At 49.5% G+C, this 22,355-nt stretch overlaps 1 protein-coding gene across 1 annotated transcript in view; it reads right to left on the reverse strand.

Annotated features, from left to right (window-relative positions):
- Window positions 1-18,385, reverse strand: part of SIN3A (SIN3 transcription regulator family member A) — a 34,299-nt gene extending 15,914 nt beyond the window's left edge. Inside the window, exons 1-9 of the mRNA XM_074880646.1 lie at window positions 18,169-18,385; window positions 10,063-10,283; window positions 8,256-8,432; window positions 6,716-6,822; window positions 5,942-6,224; window positions 3,488-3,739; window positions 2,796-2,948; window positions 2,295-2,453; window positions 911-1,000 (exon numbers count right to left, since the gene is read on the reverse strand). Coding sequence (XP_074736747.1) covers window positions 911-1,000; window positions 2,295-2,453; window positions 2,796-2,948; window positions 3,488-3,739; window positions 5,942-6,224; window positions 6,716-6,822; window positions 8,256-8,432; window positions 10,063-10,251 — 1,410 coding nt within the window. The 5' untranslated portion in view covers window positions 10,252-10,283; window positions 18,169-18,385. The remainder of the gene's footprint in view (window positions 1-910; window positions 1,001-2,294; window positions 2,454-2,795; window positions 2,949-3,487; window positions 3,740-5,941; window positions 6,225-6,715; window positions 6,823-8,255; window positions 8,433-10,062; window positions 10,284-18,168) is intronic.
- Between the last annotated feature and the right edge of the window lie 3,970 nt (window positions 18,386-22,355).

Below are 22,355 nucleotides of genomic sequence, written 5' to 3' on the forward strand. Positions count from 1 at the left end.
ATGCCAACACCATTACCTTTCCCACGAGAACAGTTAGCATCTACGCATCAGACGAAGATCTATCATCATTAAGATATTCGTCATTACGGTTATAATTCTACAGCAGGGATTTCTAGGTTTATTCATGTTAACACCTACACGTCCTCCGAGCAATAGATTGGTTCCCAGTTACCGTTAGCTGGTCTACAGCATGCTGCAAAATGCACTGCATCATCAGGGAGCAACCAAGACTTTCATCGACACATGAATATTACTTAAAAGGCTTGTTTACGTTCACTATATACTCCCCTCTGAGCCATAAGGAAATGTATGGACATCTTAGGGAAGACACAAAGGTACCACTTGGAAACATCTCGCATATCCTTCATTTGTTCTGTGTGGTAAACCAGCAACAGGTAACAACTGTACAATTAATTAGATTCATCTCTCAGTGAAAAAAAAAAAACAAACCCCAACGTCGACATGAATCAGCTGCTTTGTAAACTGAGCTCCCACACTGCAGGCAGCTGGTTGTGGATGGGTACAGCAAGCTGTGCCAACACAGCAAGACATGCCACGCACATCATCGGCTGTACAGGGATTTCAGAAAGGTGAAAAAAAATTTGGAGTGTGCGTTACAGGAAAAAATTCCCATTCCCACAAATAAGCTGCATCAGCAGCGGGTAAAAAGCTGAAGCACGGGGAAAAGATACAAATATCCACGTAAAAAAGATCACCAGTCTTTTAAAAAAATTCAGTGGACCTGACTGAGAGGTCGCATGATACAGCTGAGGTCAAGCTGACAAATGTTATCAGGGTGGTGTATATATATATATATCACATACTTCACTGTGATAAAAATCCAGATGTACACACGCCAAGAACACAAATCAATGACACCAGACGGCTTTCTCCGAATTTCACTTCTCACCTTCTCAAAGAAGAGAGATTCTGTCCCCACACCATGTTTGCTGGCTTCCGCCAAAGACTGGTCTTTTAAGCCAAGCAGCTTCGGTTTCTTCTGTTAACAAAAAAAAAAGAAAGGCAAGAGAAAAAAGGGCTGTTCAGTGGAGCAAGTTGCCATATTTTGATTAGCTATCACACGTGGATTTCAACTTCCTGACCCCACTGTTTGCTTTCAAATAAAAGAAAGGTGGCTTTTTTGGAAGGAAACTTTCATGAAAGCGTGTGTCATAAGTTAAGCTATTAAAGGTTAATCAGCAGCACAGAACTCCAAATATTTTTAATAGACTGTTGCAAACTTTTCTGTAACTCGTTGATTGAAACAGTCACACTATAGCATATCTCATTTTTCTAACTAGTTTGCAAAATTACCAGAATAAATCTGTTTTTTCCCCTATCACTCACCCAGTTCTTTAAGTCTCCCTAGAATTATCCTATTTCCTTCTCTCTTGCATTGCACTGCAAGATCCATTATTTTCCCCGTACCAGCACTGCACTCTACATCCTCAGAAAGGCCAAAAGCTGCCTCCAAAACATGTTTTATTTTGCTGCCCTTTATTTGAAGAGGAGGAGAAAGGGCAGAAGCGGAAGTAAATCACTGGATTTAAATGATACAATGATGTCTGCTAATGTTTTTCATCACAAAGCAAGATTCACCACCTTCAAATAAAGCAGGCAAACTTATCCTTAATGCACAAACTCTAAGCCACCTGGCCACAGGACAGTTTTTATTACACTACAAAGCCTTGCTCTCTCAAAACATGCGTCATTTGGAAAGGGCAAACTCTGCTAAGAGAATAATCATCCACCATTGTATCATAAGGTTTATCGTAGGGAAGAGGAGCAAACATGGATTCCACTGCATCTGCTCCAAGTTCTACCACAACAAAGCTTTCAGGCACACCTTCGTCCTTCCCTCAGCTTATCTTCCCACGTGCCTTAGAAACATCGCTACAAATTTTGGACAAATATATTTACCGAGACTTTTGCCTCCACACCCCACATCTCCCCCTCATCACCAAACGCTGTTTTATTCACCAATAAAACTACGCCCACGCATTGTGCAGCCTTCTAATAAAGTGGGGAAAGCCCTCTTTTTCCCAAGCCAGTGAAGTAGCTATTACTGCTCTCAGGTACAGATAACACCACCAGTTTGTGAAAACTGGAGACAAAGCCTCGCGCTTAGAAACAAGGATTTCAAAAAGTTTCCTTTAAAGGCAAGTGTTAGTTTCCATGTTCTCAAGCTGCAGCCTGTGCTGCAAAAATTGCACAGACTCCTAAAATGCATCCCGCTCTGCCACAGCCTCCTGGGAAAAACAGGGCTGCTGAACGAGCAGCACACGCTATCTTACCTTCACCGGAGGGGTTGCTCCAGTTCCCGAGTGCCGTCGGATCTGACAGCCATTCTGGTTGGGTCTTTGCTGTTTGTTGTTGAGCTGTGGCTTCTTCACCGTGCCACCGTGATCATTTCTTACCGATTCCACTTTCTCTGCAGTTGTCTTACTTAACAGCTTATTTAGAGACAAACCCATAAGACCATTAGAGCCGAGTTCCACATATCCAGGCAAAAAAATATGCCTGCTCCTCCTAGCTCTAGATGACCAATGTATTCTACTGCAGTTATTCCAGTCTTAGAACAACCCTTTTAGGCAAAGGGATTGTATTTAGAAGACAAGTTATGGCCAGAAAACACAGTCTATCACCCTGACCCCATTCCCACATTCAGTAAAAGATCACTCCAAAAAAAAACCCAAGAAACAAACAGCAAAAGCACATTTTTCTGAACTCTGGCTACATACAGAACAGTTTTCTGCTAGGTATTTCAGTTCCAGCCTATCTCCAAGGCGACTCACCACAGAGCTGTTGGCATCAGGCAGGAACTGCCCGAACTCCGAGAGCAGATCCTCCTGGTTCTTGAAGAGACGAGCCACCTGCGCGTACACCTCCTGCTCCGTCAAAGCCGGCGTGTAGTTACCTCCTGCCTCCTTGGCATTACGCTGCTCTTTCTGTCATAGGAAAGAGGAGAAGCGTCAGAAGAAAGGATGCACAAACTATTTAAGTGTCAAAAAACCCCAAACAAAACCCCTCAGTGATATAAAGAATGAAACAGCAAAGGTCTCAGCATCTTATGTAAAGAAGTATGATTCTTATATATACTAAAAATATATACTTCCATATACTATAAATATATACTAAATGCTCAACTGGCCCTGCACTGGGACACTGATCAAGGAAGTGCTTTCTTTACTTTTAGCACAGTGCTACGGCCATGTTGTCTCTTCCTGACTCACGCTCATGAAAAAACGGCAAATATGATTTTTAAAAAGGCATTTCAGACACTTGCAAACAAAGATGATGGATTAAAATCTATTACTTCATGCTGCTACGTAATCTTCTCATTTGCAAGAATTCTGCTTCGCTTGCTGGTCAATGCTAATCCAGCAGAAAACCCAAATGCAAGTCTTGGACAGACACAGTTATCTCCCCATGGCAAAGAAAGAGAAATAACCATACATATACTCAAATCTGCATTGTTATCACTCGCCTGATATGTATGGAGGATCTCCAGGAAGGCTTTGTAGATGTCTGGCTGTCCCTGGAAGCGATTCTTGATCTTGTTGACATAGTTGATGGCATGATTAAACTCAACGGGCTGATTGTTCTGCAGGGATGGTGTGGTTCCCAGGGAGATTGTCACAGGCGTATGAGGTTGGACTGGTGGCGAGCGTGGTGATGCATATGGTGGAATCGGGGGAGTTTGCTGGTTGGCAGGAGTATGTGCCTGCAACTGTGATGGCTAAGAAAAGAAGCCACGTTAGAAATTAGCAGATTCCTTTATATTTGGAATAAAGGCACTTTCATTCCACTTACAGACCACAGCCAGAGGAAACAACCCATCGTATAAACTGTATCCTGATGCCAACGGTGGAACAACGTGGATTCAACAGAGATACCTCTGAGCTGCAATATATTAAGTGGACAGAACCTCCTGCTACCACGTCCAGTCAAACAACCTCTTCCCATATACTGGCCCTGGATGACTTCTGCTGCACTTCCTTAAACAAATGATCTTTTTAAACTGCTACTAAACAATTACAGCCTTGGCAGGTCTAGAGAATTTGAACAGTATCTTCCATAAACTGAATATTTCCTAGTGGCAGTCTAGGCAGAAACTGCTGTTAAGAGTCAAAATTAAGAAGTACCATTTCACAGTCAGAGTTTTTAAAGATTAACAGAAGCACAAATACAAATAGACTAAGCAGAAGAAAACTATTATCCAAAGCAAATAAACAGATAAATATTTAGTGGGCCAGTAGAGACTACACTTCATCGGGAAGACAAAACACCTGGACCATTCAAGCTGTTAGTTATTAACAGTTTATTTTCTTGCCAATTGCTTTTGACTGAAATCTGACAAGAGACACATACTATCTCAAAAATTTAACAGAGCCAAAAGGCATAGGTATGGCTTGCTCCAACACTGCAAGTTATTTTGCCCCTAGTGAAGAATTTGGGGATGCATAAAGACAACAGCAAGGGAAAACTGGAATTTCTTTCAGTATTGAGACAAAGAATAGACACCTAACAGCCACAAGAAAATTTTGTGGCAGTTTTGAGGTGACAATTTTAAATGGAAATAGAAGTACTCATTCCTCTCACCTTCCAAACTTCAAAACTTCTATTACACAGAGTTTTTATGACTGACAGCGTAGATAACTGTCTTAGGATGGCCAGAAGCATCCTATTACAAGATCCTGCTTTGCTTACCTACAACTTTACCTGTTTGGTAAGGAAAGCTCACCTCATTATCTAGGATGTCCCTCAGGTTCATTTTAAAGTTTCAGCAAAAATAGTTCAATTTTTTGCAGGTCGATGGGGAGAAAACCACTTAGCCCACGGTGATGAGAAAGAGACTTCTTTACTGAGAGCATGTACTACTACTTTGGAAAAAAGCCTTGAAATCTGGCACAGGTAAGTTAATTCGAGAATGCCTTAGCTTTGCAGTTTTCAGCTTTGCAAATCTTTTAACATGTTTTTGTTTGCCATTTCTGAACAGGAGGTTGCAAGTCCCACCAATGTTTGTCTAGAGATCATCTAATTGCCACATTTTAAATCCTGCTGCTTTCTAACTATATATTACCTTTCTTTTTTTTTTTTTTTTCTTTTCCAGTCAATTGTTAGCTAATTGTACAGTTTAGAGATTAACCCTTGAAACTTTGGGGATTCTTTCCCACCCTAAGGCTCCCCCTTTGTTATTGAAAGGTCTCAGTTCTGGGTGCACAAATCGATACCTAAAGGCAACATCATGGTCATCTGGCCTGAACTCCTGCACTTTAGATTTTGCCAATAACTCCTGCACTCATCCAGCTATAGCTGAACTAGATTCCTTTACAAAAAATGTCCAATCTGAAAAGAAGACTTCAAGCAATGCAGAATTTACCAAATAACTAATCAAACTCTTCTAAAGGCTTAATTGCCCCGAGCACTTGAAACCACGCACACACTTTCACACCAACAGCAACATCTTTATCGTGGCCTCGTTTTATGGGGAATTTCTTGGGACTTCAGTTACTCTGAGACAATATACACAAAAGCAGGCAGTTCAACATGTGCCCAGTGCTTTAACTAGGAAGCCCTTCTTGCAAAGTCAAATGTACTTCAGGGACCTTTTTCCTGGGGCTGTTGGATCACTCCCTGAATAATGTGTGTACATTTTACCAGATGCTCTGAGCATCTTTCAGATCCCCACTGAAAGCAACAAGGCTCTTCCAAACCCTTAAGGTGGCTTATTTGAATTATTGTCAAATCAACTAGGATGCATCTTGAAGTCTGAAAAGGAGAAACTAATCCAACAGCAGAAGCACAACACACGCAGGTTCACAAATACTACAAAAAAGCAGCGCGGAAGCTCCTTTTTTGCTCTCCAGCTCCATCCCCATTTCAGCTGGAGGCAGCAGGACCCCCGTGTTACCAGTGCATGTCACTCAAAGTCTCTCACCTTGCTGATTTTGGCAGGTGGTGGCTGCGGCGCTGGCTGTGCTGGTGTCGGGGTTGATTGCGCTGAAGGCTGCGACGGATGCTGCGGCTGGGGCTGCGGCTGGGGCTGCAGGCCGTGAGTGGGGATCTGGTGAACCTGCCCTGGTGTTGTCACGTTCACCATGTCATTCGTCTGCACTTCAATCTTGTAACCAGGCGGCAAGAAGGTGTTGAAACCCATGATCAAGTCCGGGTGGCCCTTGAAGAGCTGTGATACGCGGCTGATCACTCCTGGAGTGTCAATACTGAAGAAGGAATAAGATCAAAATGTCACGATCCTCTAAGACCCTTTCAGTGGTACACCAAGTTCTCCACACAAGAATTTTCCATTAGAATTTTTACCTTCTCATCTCTAACGTATGAAACGAAGCAAAACTGATTCCTATAAATGCATTACTGAACTTAAGATCGACATTAGAATTATTTTATTAGCCCAGACAGCATTTTATATCTATGAGATCTAGTCCCAAGTCTGACCATTATTAATGGGCAGACAACCAGACAGCCAGATGAATCAGCTATCAAGGCTGAACTTGTGAACTCCCACTCTAAGCAGAGGTTTAGCAGAAATGAAGGGATGCATTCAGAAGAGAAAGCACGCAACTGCTTTTACACTACTGCTAGAGGTGTGTTACTCTGCACGTGGAAGGACAGAATTTAGCTCCTGCTCTGTGCTCCCATGCCTTGCATACACTCTTTCTAACCTGGAAGGAAGAAGCAAAGTGCAGCTGGTTACCTCTGAGATTTAAATTCCTTCATAATATCCAAGAAGTCATTGTAGACCTGTGGCTGGCTACCAAACTGCAGCTTCACCTGGTCAAGGTAAGACAGTGCATCCTCCACCTGGAGACAGAACAGACAGGTTATATTAGCAGAGGAGATTTTATTTCACCTCCATTGTTCTGCAAAACACGCATTATTTGAAAACACAGCTGTTAGCCCTGAGCCTGGGCAAGGAATTAAAGAGCAAAAGATCATGAGCCTGGTTAGTGTACTACCAGCACCATGTGAATAAGAGATACTCACTCCCCACTCCTGGCTCATAAGATAAAACTGTACCAAAAAGAAACAAAAAGAAAAAAAAAAAGCAACACGGATCAGCAGAATTACTCAGAGGAAAAAAACATACTCCAAATTTACCATCACTGAAGTGACTGCTAGGATAAACAGAACTAGACTGAGTATTTTTCCTGCATTCATATGTGGAAATTATTATGGAAGTCTAAGAATAAGCAGAAAGTGGAAATGACATATTCAGTGTAGTAGATGTCTGCCAGGTACACACTTGCACTTTTTTCAAAAAGCCAGACATTTCAGTTCGACATATAAGGATTTTGAAAATGGCAACTGTGGGCGGTAAATTGTTTTACACCTCAAACAGCAAGAAGTTTATGAACCGTTCGTGTACCAACATTCAATTTCAGATGTACTGAACGAACAACCACAGCCTAAAGCAAGAGCTCTGGGTCCCTATTGCCTCTGACAGCCAGGCCACACGGCCAAGAGCGACACACAGGACCTCTTTCATCCAAAACTGAATGACAGCAAAGGAAGAAAGACTATCACGTAGAGCCCCAATCTTGCATCAGTGGAGGATTTGCCATCAATTTCACTGGGAGAAAGAACCACACATTTTGAAACCATTTCCAGAGGTCTCTAGAAATGAAGTGTCCCACATTCAGCAAAAGGAAAGGGCCTCTCACCCAACAAGGCAGTGGGTTCCACCAAAACTGGAAGAGACTTGCACCGTATTTGGAAGACACTAAGAAACAGGCATCAATTCATACATACGTGCCTTCTCGCTAAAGCTGAACCAAATGTAGCTACTTAAAGGGGTTATTTTTGGTGGAGTTTTTTTTTTTAAGGATTTTACAGCACATAATCCGAGAATAGAGCCTTCCTTACTCCCAAATTACTCCCACACAACCACCCACATGTGCCATGTGTTCAGAAAAGCACCAAATGTTTTGGTAATTTAACCCATTCATACAATTACTCTGGGCAACACCTTCTTCCTTTTCCTTCCTGCTCCCAACCTTTTCCTAGCAAGTCCATTTTTTATTTTGGTATTTGAAACAACAGGGTTTCAGCAGAAGGAGAAGTCCCTTTCTGCATTCAAGTCTTCCAAACAGGAGAAGCATCTAGGCCTTGTCAAGAAAGCTTTTAGGAGGTCACCAGCTGGCTTTGCAGGGACACACCGGATAGAAAAAGGCCCCCAGCTGCCCAAGGATTTAGGCAGAGGCTGGTTTACTGGAGGCAGCGATGCTCAGCATTACCTTGAGCCTCTGGAACTGCTGCTGCCCCTGCACGGGCACGGCTGGCGGGGTGGGGTGCGTGTGGCTCTGCACCACCTGGCTCCCGTGGGGCTGCACCGGCGCGGTGTGGTGGTGGCCGCTGTGGACGGCTGCGATGGCTGGCCCATGGCTGCCCGAGCTCTGCGGCACGGCCGACACCTGGCAAGGCAAAGGCGACGTCACAGGCGGCTACGGCTTCGCAGCCGCCACCGCTCACTGCACGGACAGAGGGCGAGATCAGTCCTCCCGCACCCAGCTACACCACTAAAATTGTAAAGAAGCAGAACAGAGACAGTTTGACCTTTAACTGTGACTGCTAACAGCCTTACTCAAAAAATATCTTTTGTTTTCTTCAACAATGACCCAGAGACCTAAAAACAAAACAAGACAACTCTCATACTCTAAACATAGGACAGTCCTCTCTGCAAACATGTTACCAACACAGGTTCTCTCCAGCGTGCAGACTCACCAGCTGTCTAGTCACTAACACTAACAAAGAGACCTGCAAAAGGGGCATTAAAATGGGATTTTTAGTCTGACAGAGTCAAAGTTCTCTCTTTTCTCTATGACACTTATGTGTCACAAGAAATAATCTGAATGAATGAATCTTTACGAGCTCCTACACTCTTGCCATTCAGTTTGGGTACTGGAAGTCAAAGTGTGGCTCTCTGGCACTAGCAGACTCGGGGGAAAACTCAGCTTGGTACCTCCCCTAGAGAAACAGGGAAAGGAATAGAATGCACTTTTCAGGTCTCCTTCATACATCAAACCAGAAAAGTTTCAATTTGGAAAATCCATTAGAAGAGCTTTTAAAAAAATGTTTAAGTAGTAAATTACTTCTCATTTTACACAAACTTAGCTTTCCATTCAAGCCTCTTTTAGATGGGAAATACTTTTTTTAATCCTTCTCATGAACAAGAAACAATTTGCTTGCTGGTCCATCCAAGTTCTTTTTAGGAAGGACTGCCAGCATAAACACACCCTCTTCCAGTCCCTGCAAGTGTCTGCCTGCAGGCTCTTCAGCTCTGCGGCTGCTACTATCAGCATGAACATCCCTTCTGCAGAAGTAAGTAAGAAGCTGTGTGTAAAATTAGGCACTAAACAGGGAGGGCAGCTCACCAGCAACACAACTGTGGAAGATGCAACATGCCAGAAACAAGTAACACAGGAACAGCCTTTTCCCTCGTCTTTCACTGGGAGGTATCTCCAGTGCACTCTTAAAAGTACATTTTTTTTTCTCTCCCCAGCTGACAGCTCCTTGCAAAGGAGGCAAGAGAGGGAAGAGTTCCACCTAATGACCCCGGGGTAATGTCTTCTGAAACGTTTCAATTTTCTTGAAAGTCTCCAATCTAAATGCTGATCCAAGCCAGTCTGTTGAGCTTAAGATCACCCAAGGTATCACACACCTGTGACAGAGCAACCGTAAGAACAAACCTTTCCCCAGTGAAGAAAAGAAAAATGGAGAAAAATCCCTGCCCACACTTGCCTCTGGGATTCAGAGACCATGATCTCAGAGAATCATTAACAGAATTGTGTGCAAAAAAAGCCAAGTCACACCACGTTTGTTCAGGTGGCTCTGAACATGAATGAAACCGACAGTATTAAAGCAAGTGCTTAAAATGAGATGTACAATAAGCACGTTGTACAATCTTGTTTTTTCTTAAGGAAGCCCTGGTTACTAAAATAAACCTTGTCTCAAATAGAGAACTCTACCGTGAAATGACACGGTGCTGGCTGGTCACGCAGCAGGACTGCAGCTGAGATGGGGCTAAGGGACGAGCGCACGCACCTGGTAGCTGGGAGTTACCGAGTACTGAATCCCCGTGGCAGACTGCATGGTCTCCGAAACCGCCTCATATACCGGAGGGGCCGGGGCAAGCACGCGGTGCTGGTGTTGAAAAGCTTCGGTGCTGCTGGTGATACGTCTCTGCTGCGACGCATACACGGGTGACTCCTGCTCATCCAATCGCCGCTTCATTCTGAACTCATGCTCGGGAAGCACTACAAAACCTGTTAAAAACAGACCAATTAACAAACGCAATTGATTCATCGCTCCCTGCCAGCGCCGTGGACGCTAAGTTCACCAAGAGCAGGTAGGGCAAGTTTCTCTCTATTCATTTAGGTTACTGGTATCTCGAGATAGGGAAGTGGAATTAAGATTCAGCTTTCTGCCTGAGACAAGCAATCGTGTTTTAGCACAAAAAATACAGCTGCCTTGTTGGAAATCAAATACTCTGCTTAAAAGTTAATGATTTCTTCAGTCTCACTTAAAGGACGTTGCTAGCATGGGCATCTTAGCACACGCAGAGAGCTCACTGAACACACTATTTGAACACAACAGACAGAAAGAGAGTGTGTTACCTACACACAGCCTGGACAAAGTTGTCTACACTGAAAGCAAAAAAAGACTCCTGGAGAGTCCAGGCAGGATGACAGTCAGCCATGAGAGATGCTTTAAAAATGTGAAAGGGGGAAGAAGAATAGTCAGATTTTGAAATCACTTACAAAGCCCCAAAAGAAAGCATTCTCTGTTTAACACAACACATAAGACACGTGCAACCTCGGTGAAACCCGCAGAGCCACTACCAGGAGTGTTTTGGATACTGTCTGCCACACAGCCCTGACCCTCCCAGCACAGCAGCCCCGCTCAGCGGCCCCCGCCGAGGAGCGCCGAGGGCGCCGCGCCAGCAGGCACCGCGGCTGGCACCCTGCGCCTGCCAGGGAAGCCGGCGAGCGCTCGGCAGCAGCTCTCCCACTTACTCTCTGGTACTTTTTCCTTCTCCAACATGCAGGCACGTTCCTGCCCTACTCTAAGTTGTCTTTATGCAACTTCATTTCACTTCAAATCTGACAGGTCATTTTGGCACTCTCCGACTCCTAAAAGTGCCATGAATTCTTTGCTCTGTTTGATTGAACTACTCACCTGCTCTTTTGCAAGCAAATTCCAGTGCTGTTTTCTACGCATCAGTAGTATTTGCCATCTTTGAGATGTTATCTGCTGTTCATAAAACCACTGGGTGCTCAAAAGCACGTGCAGCCTATTAAAGTGTTTGATGGACAGAGAACGGAGTGAAATCCACCCTCTTCAGCCTCTAATTCATCAGGACCTCTCCAAAGCAAGTCCTTTTCAGTTCCGGTGCAGTTAAACACACTCATTGCTAATGTGGACACACAGATAAACGAGAGGGAACAAAGTTCCCCCGGAATAATGGTACAACAGCCAACTAAGCCAATTCTCATCTACCAAGTCAGGACAGCTCTTCACAGTCTAAATCTGTCATTAACCAAATAACCCAAAGATCACCAATAACCAATATCTTGGTGCACTTCAAATATATAAACAGGAACCAGCAGGACAGAGGTTCAGAATAGATCAAGGTGGGCTTGAAAACAAGGGCTTTGTGCAACAAAGCGGTTTCCCCTCCACGTCCCTCTCTCCTAGTCTCTCACTTGGAGGGGGTAGGACAAGAAGGAAGATTACTTCATTTCTTTTTGAAGTTGCTCTTCAAGTTTAACCTCTCAGAACAGTCCCTTATCAGGTCCCCAAAGCACCTGGCAGGTAGAAGACAGCTGGCAGAAGCAGAGGAGGACTCCTCACCCCAAGTAAAGGAGAAAGTTTGCTAACTGGATCTTATTTACAAGTTACAAATCCTAAGTAGGTCTGACCTCCAGCACACACTCAGAAAGCAGAGGAGCACGCTCCAGGAGCTCATTTTGCTAATGGTGCCTGCATTGGTTGTCTTTTCATTCAGCTGGTCTCTGCTGACAAATAAAGAGCGAGGCAGGTTAACTTGGAGCTACTCCCCTCAAGCACAGCCCACATTTAGCTTTGTAAAAACGTACAGTTTTATGCTAATAGGGCTGGGACTAAACTGAGCAACGCTGGCAAATCTGGCCATGCACCATCATCCCGTGAGCAGAGCTAGCCAGGATTTTGCATGACAATGGCTGACTGCATGAGTAAAGTCTGGGCAAAGCTTCGGTGGCATCTATTTATAACCCACTCACCAACTTGGATACCCTTCTGCTCTAAACACCGGTACCCCAGCCAGTCCTTCCACTTTCTTTTGATATGCCAGGCCGGTTTGCCCCTTACCCTTTCAATGGTGCAACAGCTTTCCTTCCCTATAGAAGCCACCAAGAGCTGCTGGTTTGCCGACACATACAAGCAATATCCACAACGCGGGAACATTCTCAAAAAAAGTTACATGTGATTTGTTCTAAAGAAATGAAACAGCTCTAGCAGGCTTAACACACTGTCTGCGATAAGGGGGGGGGTGTGTGTCTACATGTATACATGGTGTATATATGGTGTGGTGGCTGTTAAGTGTCCTTGTGTCTCACTTCCCGAAGCAACACTCCACACTTGTCGCTCTGGATGGACTAACCAACGTTTAAAGCAGATGCTGTTTGAGGACAGAAGATGGCTGGCACACTCCATATGTGCCCTTATGAGGATTAAAATGTCACCTCAGGCTGATCGTGAAGCCTCTTCCCCGTGGAGCCACCGAACACCTCAGCCCTGCAAGGCCATGGCAATCATGGTAGCACCGAGGATACATTACCCCACACACACCAGCAGCATGAACATCAGTTTCTGAAGCTCCCGATTCTCACAGATCAAGTGAGCAATCTTTCAGAAACCTAGTTTGCTGCATTAAAACTTCTGTTAAGTGAAAATTAAAGCTCCCGTAGGTTCTTCTTCCCTCTGAATTCCCCTCACCTTCGCTAACTCAGCTTTTATCCAAGCACTGTACCTGCTTCAACTTTAAAATTTTATATTATAGTCTAGAGAGAGAGTCAATATTATGGACAACAAGCAACAGCATTAGTCAAATCTTCACAGATAACACCTTGCTAAACTCCTACTTAGGGTCTGCATCCGCTGTGTAAGAGTGGCTCACAGCAGACCACCACTTAACAAAGATTACTAATTCACAGACTTTTTTAATCCTAGTGCAGAGATGATCTTGATACTCTGCTGTACCTAGACAAAGACTAGTGACATTAACTCTGTACATCCACCACCACTGAGACCCTACAGAGAGGGAAAGCACTGAGGGGCGAGCAAACCAACACCAGAGCAGAAACCAGTCTGCATCCTGCAGAAGAAAATATAATGCTGAATGCTCCTAAAGGGCATTCATTTAATCACTGAGGTCCTGCTGATCTTGACCTGGCATCTCCCAAGGATCTCCCCCGTTCAAAAGCTGTAGAGATCTGTCGTACAGCAAGTCCTACCCCTCCTACAGCACGCCAGAGGGCTGATAAGGAAGAAAGGCTGTGATGAAACCCAAGACTAGACATGTCATTTTAAACTGATTTAGCTGAAGCCTGCTGCTCAAAGGGGCAGTTCCACCCACTTCCACCCTCAGTGACAACTGATTTCTCCCAGCATTCTTGCTGATGGCAAAGCCTGGCTAATGTGGAAAGGTGTTTCGAGGATAAACATACAACCACACTCAGTAGTGTCAAAGACTTGTAACAGCTATTTGCCCTCCACTGTGGCAATATTACAAACAGTACTACACTTAATTTTATGTTGTCTTCTCAGAAACGTAGCACACAGCTCTGGCATCCCCTTACGGACTTTGACTCTAAGATTTAGAAAGCCCCAACTCAAACTGCATCATCTGTAATGTTAATCTGGGGTTGAAAAAAAAAAAAAAACAACCCACAAAAATACAGCAAGGACTGCACAAGACTGAAAGCAAGTCACAAACTTCAGGTACTTTCCTTTGTTAAAAGCTTTAACCTGAGGCACGTAGGAGAGCTTAGCAATAACCAAACAGACCTAGTCCCACTCCATGCATTCCACAGAGAATCCCATCCTCTTTCCCCAGCATCATTTCTACCCAAACTGTCTTTTACCTTCAGAGTACACTACATTCTGCCTACAGGAGGATGAAAACCACTCTTTTTTTTTCTTTTTTGAGGTTTTTAGTGTTCCCCCTTCGCAGGGAAAGGGCACTGTGTAGGAACACACCTCTGATCTTCCCACCCATGCCACCTCCCGGCTCACCAGCTTTGCTTAGTGCTATAGGTAGGGTGTATCAGGCAGACGTACCACAAACGCACACAGGATCCTCAGCTGGTAAAGCAAGACAAAAAATTTGAAAAAAGGTACATTGCATCTCAGTAACACCACCAGAATTATGCAATTCTACCCCGCCAACTTCATCAGAGGATTTCCCCATCCATCTGCCTCGCATAAGCCAGTGGGACCGATAAACGTAAGTGGAGCGCATCCTTCCCCTCTGGTACCGCGGAGAGGAGAGGAGCAGCGGCACTGACACAGAAAGAGAAGGAACAAAGCGGGGACAAGGTTGGATTCACTGCACGGCTTCCTCCTCACGCCTGGCTCCCCTCCTGCCTGCTCACTCCTCCACGGGGGCAACGGAGGCAGGAGAGGCCGAGTACTCTCCTTCACAAAGCTGCCTCTCCCGTAGCAGCTCCGCTCCCCAGCTTTTTACCAAATAAAATCTCAAAAATCTGCATAACTAGAAACCAATATTGATTTTTTATTTCAGGTTTTCCAATCAGATAAGCAGGGTCTTCTGGCACTAGCGAGCAGCTGTTAAATAGGTGTCAGAATCAAAAGCAAAATGCAAATAGAGAATAGGAAGAAAGCAAATTGGGAAGGTCTGCTGCCTTGGCACCTGTTGGAACCACAACATGCCTGTGGATAAACACTGTCGTCACGAACAAGTTATGAAAGTGCCACTAGAGAGGATTTCAGTCCCTGCAGAGCGAGGACCCTTCTGAAAAAGGACAGGGAAATCGCATAGCTGCAGACGTGAGGTGGGGGGGAGGGGGTTAACAGGTTTGAGGAAGGACTCAAAACTCAGGAGCAGCAAGTGTAAGTCTCAGCTACGGCTCCCGACCCTGGAGGGGCTCCTCTGACCCCGGAGCCATCACAGATGTCCTGCGGGACAAGTCCTCCACAGGATTGCGATGCCGTGTATCACGGCGCCTGCTAGAAAGCAGCCGGCTCAGGTTCTGGCAGCGCTGCTGTCTGTGCACTAACCCAGCCGCACGACTTCCAGAACATGACCCAGCTTGTTCAGCAATCGCTGGTATATTTTTTTGTGCGGTGCCACAGATCCCTCGCCTGTAACATGGGAATAAGCCCCCAGCCCTGCTATAAAGGGGTGCTGTGCAGAGGTGACCAGAGCTATTCCAAAACGATACGAGAAGTATCCCAAAGAAAAAAGGTGCTGGAAAAGCATTACGCAAAGCTTTCGGAGCAGTTAGGAGAGTTTTCTGCAAGGTGACACGGTGACAGCCTGCGGACTGTGTGCCAGCACCCACCACGAGGCAGACAGGACATGAATAAACCCCACTTGTCTCCATCCAGATGGGTAACAAGTTGGTAAGGCACCGATCCGCGCTTTGCCAAAGCAGCAAACGGCCTGGGTGCTAAACCCCACCACAGAGAGGAGATCCACACCGAGCTCCACACTCAATACAGAGGTTAGCAGCGTTTCGCTCAGCTTCTTAAGTACACTTTCCCCACGCACAGAGAGAATTATCAGCATACTTTTATTTATTTATTATTTTTAAACAAAAAGAGACAAGACCCCACAGGAGTTGGAAAAAAGCATCATGTCCCCAAAAGCGCACCCCCTGCCCACCAGGCTAAAATGACAGCTATTACGGGACTCTCTTTTCTGTTCCAGCTTTAACAGCCATAAAAGCTTTCCAACGCTGGAGAAGACCAGAACAGCAATCTGGACAGAAAACGATTCATAAATCCTGGAAATGTAAATGATCCGCCTGCCAATTCCGACGCAATGCTCCCGGCTCCAAGACCCACACGCGCCAGGAGCCTGCGCGGAGGGCTCCCCCGGCAATCCAGGCTGGGGAAGGGGGAAAGCATCCCCCTTCCCCACCCTGCTTGCAAAAGCAGTCTAAACCACCCCAAGTTTCCCCAAACTTTAGCAAATTACTGCCATTTTATTGGCGAACGATCACATTGAAGGTTTTCAAACAAATTTCTGCTGAGACCGTGTATCTTAACCAGAAGCGGTGCGTGGGAGGGACAAGGACAAGATACTTTGGGGTGAGAAAGCACAGCTTCCTTTTGCAAAGAGAGCACCGGCCTGAAAAACTGCCAACTTCCACCCGGGCAGGGAAGAAAAGAGCCTAAAAAGTGGTTTTCTGTTCCTGGAGATCCAGCACAGGCTGACACTAGGCTGCCAAAGCACTTCTATGCGATGAAGGAATTTTACGGGTGCTTCAAAATAACTGTATTAACATAAGGTGCCATTTTATTATACAGTATTAACAGCACGGTATTTCAGAACAATGTATACTTCTTTGAAACTCTGTTTTTTAAAAAAAAAATTACAGGTTAGGACTGGAAGACCGAAGTGCAGATAGAGCTGTACTGAAATAAGTTGGGTATTTCCCACTTGTTTACTGACCCCACACCTTTTAGCAGGACTGATGAATATAAAAGTGACAAGTTAGAAGAGAACCGTAAGGTGTTAGATCATCCTTAAGCTACACTTTAGCACATGAACCAGGTTTTGATTCCTCTGGACAGCGCAGGAGATTAAAAATCCACACGCAGCTCAAGATGCCTTTGATCACTTGTTCCAGCGCTATTTCAAACAAATTATTTTTCAGTTTTTCACCATTTTAGCCGTCCAAATAAATGCATTTTCTTCTGGGACATACCCGTTCCATCAGTACACTGATTACACGTGTTATTTGCCCAAATAACAGCTATTAAAACCCATTCTGAACCTGGGCCGGGAAAATGCAGAAAAGGCAGAATTTGGGCAAGCAGACACCAAGCACGCTCCTATTTTTAAAACTATCTGAAGCCCACAGCCTGCAAGCCCAAGAGAAAACCTGAAGTAGTTTCTATGGATGCACAACAGTCCCAAGAATTAAAAAAACAGGGCTGAAATATCAAGTGCAAGTGTCTGACAAGTTCAAGGCACAGCGAGGACGTGTAAAAAAGGATACCTGATTGCTATTAAAAACGCTTAAAAATTACTGCAAGAGGAGCTCGCCGGGTTCCACAGCTCTGTATGTCGCTCCAACAGGTCCTTACGGAGCGCTGCGGTATTGAGCTGAAAAACTGCAATCGGGGCTCCCCGAAAAGCGACGGGGGAACCCTCAGCCACCCCGGGTGCCGCTTGGGCGGGGGCACGGGCAGCGCGGACCGGCCCGGGCGAGGCGGGAGGCGCCGGCCGGGGTACGGGCCGGTGGGGCGAGACCCCGCCGGGCGGTTATGGAGCGGCAAAAGGCTCGTAACGGCAACTTCTCCGGGAAGTTGGGGCGGGCGGGCAGGCGGACACCGGAGCCGGGGCAGCCCCGCGCCCCCGCCCTCCAGGCGGCTCCCGGGACCCCCCTCCCTCACCCCCCGCTCCCCGCCCCAGGCCTGGCGGCGTGGGGAGGAGCTCCGGGGGGAAGCCCCGGAGGAGGATCCAGCGCGCAATGCGGCCGGTACCGGGGGCGTGCAATGCGGGAGAGAGCTGGCGGGGGGCGGTCCCGCCGCAGCCCGGGAGCGGCACCGGGCGGAGGGCGGGAGGAGGGGCGGAGGGAGGCGCCCGCCTCGCAGCGCGCCCAGCGGCCGCCGCACGCTCCGCCCGCCGCTCCCGCCATGCCGGGGCCGGGACACCCCCTCGCGCCCGGCGGGGCGGGGCGGGGCGGGAGGACGCGCGACCGCCCGCGCGGCCCGGAGCTCCCCGGGGAGCCGCGCCGCGGGCACCGGCCCCCCCTCTCCTCCTCCCAACCTCCGCCGCCCCCCTCCTCCTCCTCCTCCCGCCCCCCGCCAGCGCGCGCGGCACCGGCGCCAGGCCCCGCCCCCTACGGATCGCCGGAGGGGGCCGGCACCGGGCCTGGAGACCCCCCTTCCCCTCCGCCCCCCTCCCCCCCTTACCTCGAAGCGGGCCCTGGCAGCGGCCGAGTCTCCCTCGGGGTCAGGGGGCGGCGGGGCCGCTGCGGGCTCCTCCCGGGCGGGCGGCGGGGGCGGGCTGTCCCCGGCGCGGTGAGGTGTGGGGGGGTCCCCGCGCCCCTCCTCCCGGAGGGGGGGGGCGGGCGGGGGCGGCGCCGGGGCCCCGCGCGGGGGAAGGGGGTCTCAACGGGGGAGGGGGGGGTAAGATGGAGTAACCGTCTCTCGGCCGCCGCGGCGGAGCGCTGCCCGCTTCTCTGTTCCCCGGGAAATCCCGCCCCTCCCCGGGCAGGGGGGGAGCCCCGAACGACTATTGGACGCGCCGCACGCCCGTCAGCCCCGCGGCCAGTCGCCGCCTTAATCCCGCCCACCTCGCCCTCCCCTATTGGCCGCAACCCCCAGGAAGGGGATGTGGAGAGGAAGGGAGGGAAAGGGGGGGGGGGGGGGGGGGGGAGCGACCGCCGAAGAAAAATGTCCGTATAAGCAGCGCACCCCGCCCCCGTCCCGCCTCCTCTGCCACCCCATTGGCTGCGAACGAAAAGCTCCAGCCAATCGGAAGGCGGGTAACGCCAACCGTCAGCGGCGGGGAGCCCGCCCACGCGGCGGGACTGGCCCCGCCTCCGGCCGACGAGGCCCCGCCCCCTCTCTGGGGAGCCCTTTTGTGGAATGTTTACATCGGCCCCGGCCCGCGCGCGCGCGCGCGCGCGGACACCCCCCCCCCCCCCCCCCCTCACTGCGCGCGCGCACGTGCTTGGCCCCTCCACTCCCGGGACCCGCCCCCGATCCAACACACCTCCCCCCTCCCCCCCGCCGCCGTTGGCGGGGGGGGGGGGCGGTGGGTTGGGTCGGCGGCGGGTCCCGGGAGTGGAGGGGGGGGGCGCGGCGCTGCCTTTTGTCCCCGACCCCTTCACTTCCGGGATGGCAGTTACACGTGGGGGGGGGGAACGGGACACACACACACACACATATACACACACTGAAGGGGGGGGGGGGGGGGTGGAACAGGCCCGCGCGCCGCGGGGGCGTGGCCACCGCCCTGCGGCCAATGGGGGCGGGGGGCGTGGCCGGTGCAGCGACCGCTCCCCCCCCCACTTCACACACACTCACTCCCCCCCCACACTCCCCCCCCCCCGCGCGCGCTTCCCGCCGCGCGCTTCCCGCCGGCGGGCGTTGGAGCGCGCGGGTCGCTCCTTCCCTCAGCCCGCCGCTGGCGCCGGGCCTCCACCTCCCGCCGCCGGGGAAGCAAATCCCGGTGTGCCGTGAGGGGTGAGAGAGGGGGGAAGCAGCTGTTACATACCCTCAACGCGCAGGCGAGGAGCCCTGAATGGAGGGGAACTCCCCCCGGGGCGGATTGGCCCCGCGATGCCGATCGTCACGGCCGCACCGCCCACCGGCGGAGGTTTTGGGGTGGGGGGGCTGTTGAGGGAGAGGCCTCACCGTGGAGGGCGGGAGGGAGCTGACCCCCGGCCCTGCAGCAAACCCTGCCCCCGCGGGGGTGGGCGAGCGCTACCCAGTCCTCTCTGCCGTTGCTAAAACACGAGCTGGAGATGGGGCAGCGGCTGCGTGTTGGGTTTTTTATTTTTTAATTTTTTTTTTTTCCTCCCGGGGTTTACAAAGTTGTGGAGTGAGTTGCTGGCTTCTCCTCTGGTGCAGGCACAGGCCCCCTGCCTGCCTGAAACCGAGACCGGAGGAGCCAGGCCTGGCCTCGGATTAGCTGTCACCAGGCCTGCTGTTCATCTGGTCATCCAGAGCAGTCGGGAGGGCAAAAAATAAAAACGCACGTGCTCTAAACTTCTACTAAAATACATATTTCAAGCATCTTCACTCAAACAAGGTCTAAACATCTTGTGTGGTTTTTTTTTTTCTTTCCAGCTGCTTTTCCCATTCTCAGCAATAAGCACAGCCAGGGCAGGGAGCAGGTGGACCCCGGGTACTGCCAGGAGGCCAGGACACGCAGATACAGCGGAGGAGGATGGCTCTTGCCTGTTTGGCTGGCAGCTGCAGCTCAGTTTAGCTGCTGAAAGGTCTCTGGCCAGGGGTTTTTGAACCTGCACAGGCTGCTGTGCTGCTGGGGATCGAGCCTGAGCCTAGGAATCTGGTGGCAAGGAAGCAGGAGTGCTGAGAAATGAAGCACTCTGGAGCCAGGCTGTTTCCAAACTCCCAGGGCTCAACACGTGCTGGGCAAATTACAAGCACTAAAGTAATCGTAATTAGCAAGGCGGCGTGCACGCAGCCAAGAAACCCAGAAAGCCAAATGAGACAGGTAGGCACAGGGATGGCATCTCCCCTTTGGAATTTCCCTGCAATGGCTTTAAATCCCGTTTCCAGCCTCGACCAGCACTTTGGATTTCATTCATGGGCTTGTTCCGGTTTAGGATGTCCCTGCTGTGACTTTTGCCCGTGGTGATTGATCCCCCTCCCTGGGGCACTCTGGGGAAGGAGAGATGCTTCAGGCAGCGCAAGGCAAAGCTGCTGCCTGCACTCAGTGGCCCATTCCTTCCACTGCTCTCCAAACACAAAGTTTTACTTTCCAGTAACACTTGGCTCTCTGTGTGAAGTGTCCCTTTCCACAGAAATCTGTATTTCTGCTGCTGAGCGGGACCTGCTGGCACAGGGAAAAGTGGATGGAACAAAACCTTGTGTTGTGTTGTGCAAGAGGACTGAAAACGCTGGCTTTAACAAGAAACGCAGCCCTGGAAATAGTCAGGGTGGGAGAGCGTTTGGGTTGTTTTCCCATGGAAAATGCTTACAACCCTTTTCTCCGCCTCCCGCACAGATGGGATCTTCATCCCTCCTTGAAGGGAGATGCTGAGGTCTACGACAGCGGCGTATCCAAGTGGTTCCCAGTTTTCTCCCTGCTTACCAACTGTGAGCCTGAGGGCTGGAAGCAGCTGAAGAAATCCTCTGCCTCGTCTTCTGCTGTTATTTGTCTGTCGAAGGCCACCAGGCTGGTTAAAAATCCTCAAACCTCAAGTTTAAAGTCCAAAACCACTGATGGGCTGATCTCATCAGAAGAGTTGAAAGTGGAAACATTTTAAAAGTCAAAAAACTAAGCATAAAAAGAAATAAATATTAACGTCAGCCTGAAGTGCCTTTTCATTAAACACCCTCCAGCACCACGCTGCCTGGTATTGCTGCTGAGACACTGACAGACCAGGACCTGGGTCTCCTCGGAAATGTTTCGGTTCTCTGCGCCCACATCGTATGGAATTAAGCTAAAAGGTGCGACCGCCTTTCCCCGCACCCACAGCGCAGGCTCGGTTGGGATTTTGCAGCCTGTGAAAGGGGGACAGGGGCCAGGCACACCCATGGGGTCACGCAGGACGCTTGCCACCACCTGCAGCTTTTGGGTCCGGACCCGACACCTCGCTGCAAGCCCCGCTGAGCCGGGGAGAGCCAGGGCCCACAACACAGGCAAAAACAAGCCACAACCCCCCTTTTCTGCAGGTGTGCCAACAAGAGAGCCCAGCTGGGGTGCAGAATGTGTTTGGCAGCGAGGAAGGAGGATCCCGGGCTCCTTCCTCCCCGAGGATGAGGGGCTCCCTTGGATGCTGGAGCCACTCTGCAGCAGGTGCCGGGAGGGAAGCTGGAGGCCAGCGTGAGCCAGAGGAGCCGCACTGCAGGTCCAACTGCGTGGGCTGATGCTGCTCGAGGAGCACAGCGGGGCAGAAAATGGTACCTAGAAGAACGGGACACTCCAGCTGAAACAAAAGTGCTCCCCAGGCAGGACACGCACAGCTCCGGGGACGTTCAGAACGCCCATTCTCACACAGCCATGGGTGCCAGGGCACGCATCCCTTGAAGACACATGCCCTGCTGCCTCCCGTTCTTTTCCAGCCATTCAGCCCATGTGTTTGGCCCGGCCAAGCCTGCCCACACCTCGAGCGCCGGGGAAAGCTTCCGCCGCTGCCAGTCCCAGAAAGACACTGACCTGCTTGGCTTTTTCAAACTCCAGCTGAGCAAACACAGGTGCTGCTCTTCCCACTCGCCCGTGTTTCCTCTCACCTGGGAACCTCGCTGGGGCCGGCTGCTCTGCTCTGGGGCACATGCTCTCCCGCTGGCTCTAGGGCTTGATTTGCACCAGCCGCCTCTTTTCTGTCCTCACCCCAAAGCCTCAGGCTGCGGCTGCCGCTCCAGGACTGGCATCGCTTGCACCCGAAGGCGCCGGGGCTGGC

The sequence above is a fragment of the Strix uralensis genome, chromosome 11 (assembly GCF_047716275.1).
Source record: "Strix uralensis isolate ZFMK-TIS-50842 chromosome 11, bStrUra1, whole genome shotgun sequence".
Taxonomy (NCBI): domain Eukaryota; kingdom Metazoa; phylum Chordata; class Aves; order Strigiformes; family Strigidae; genus Strix; species Strix uralensis.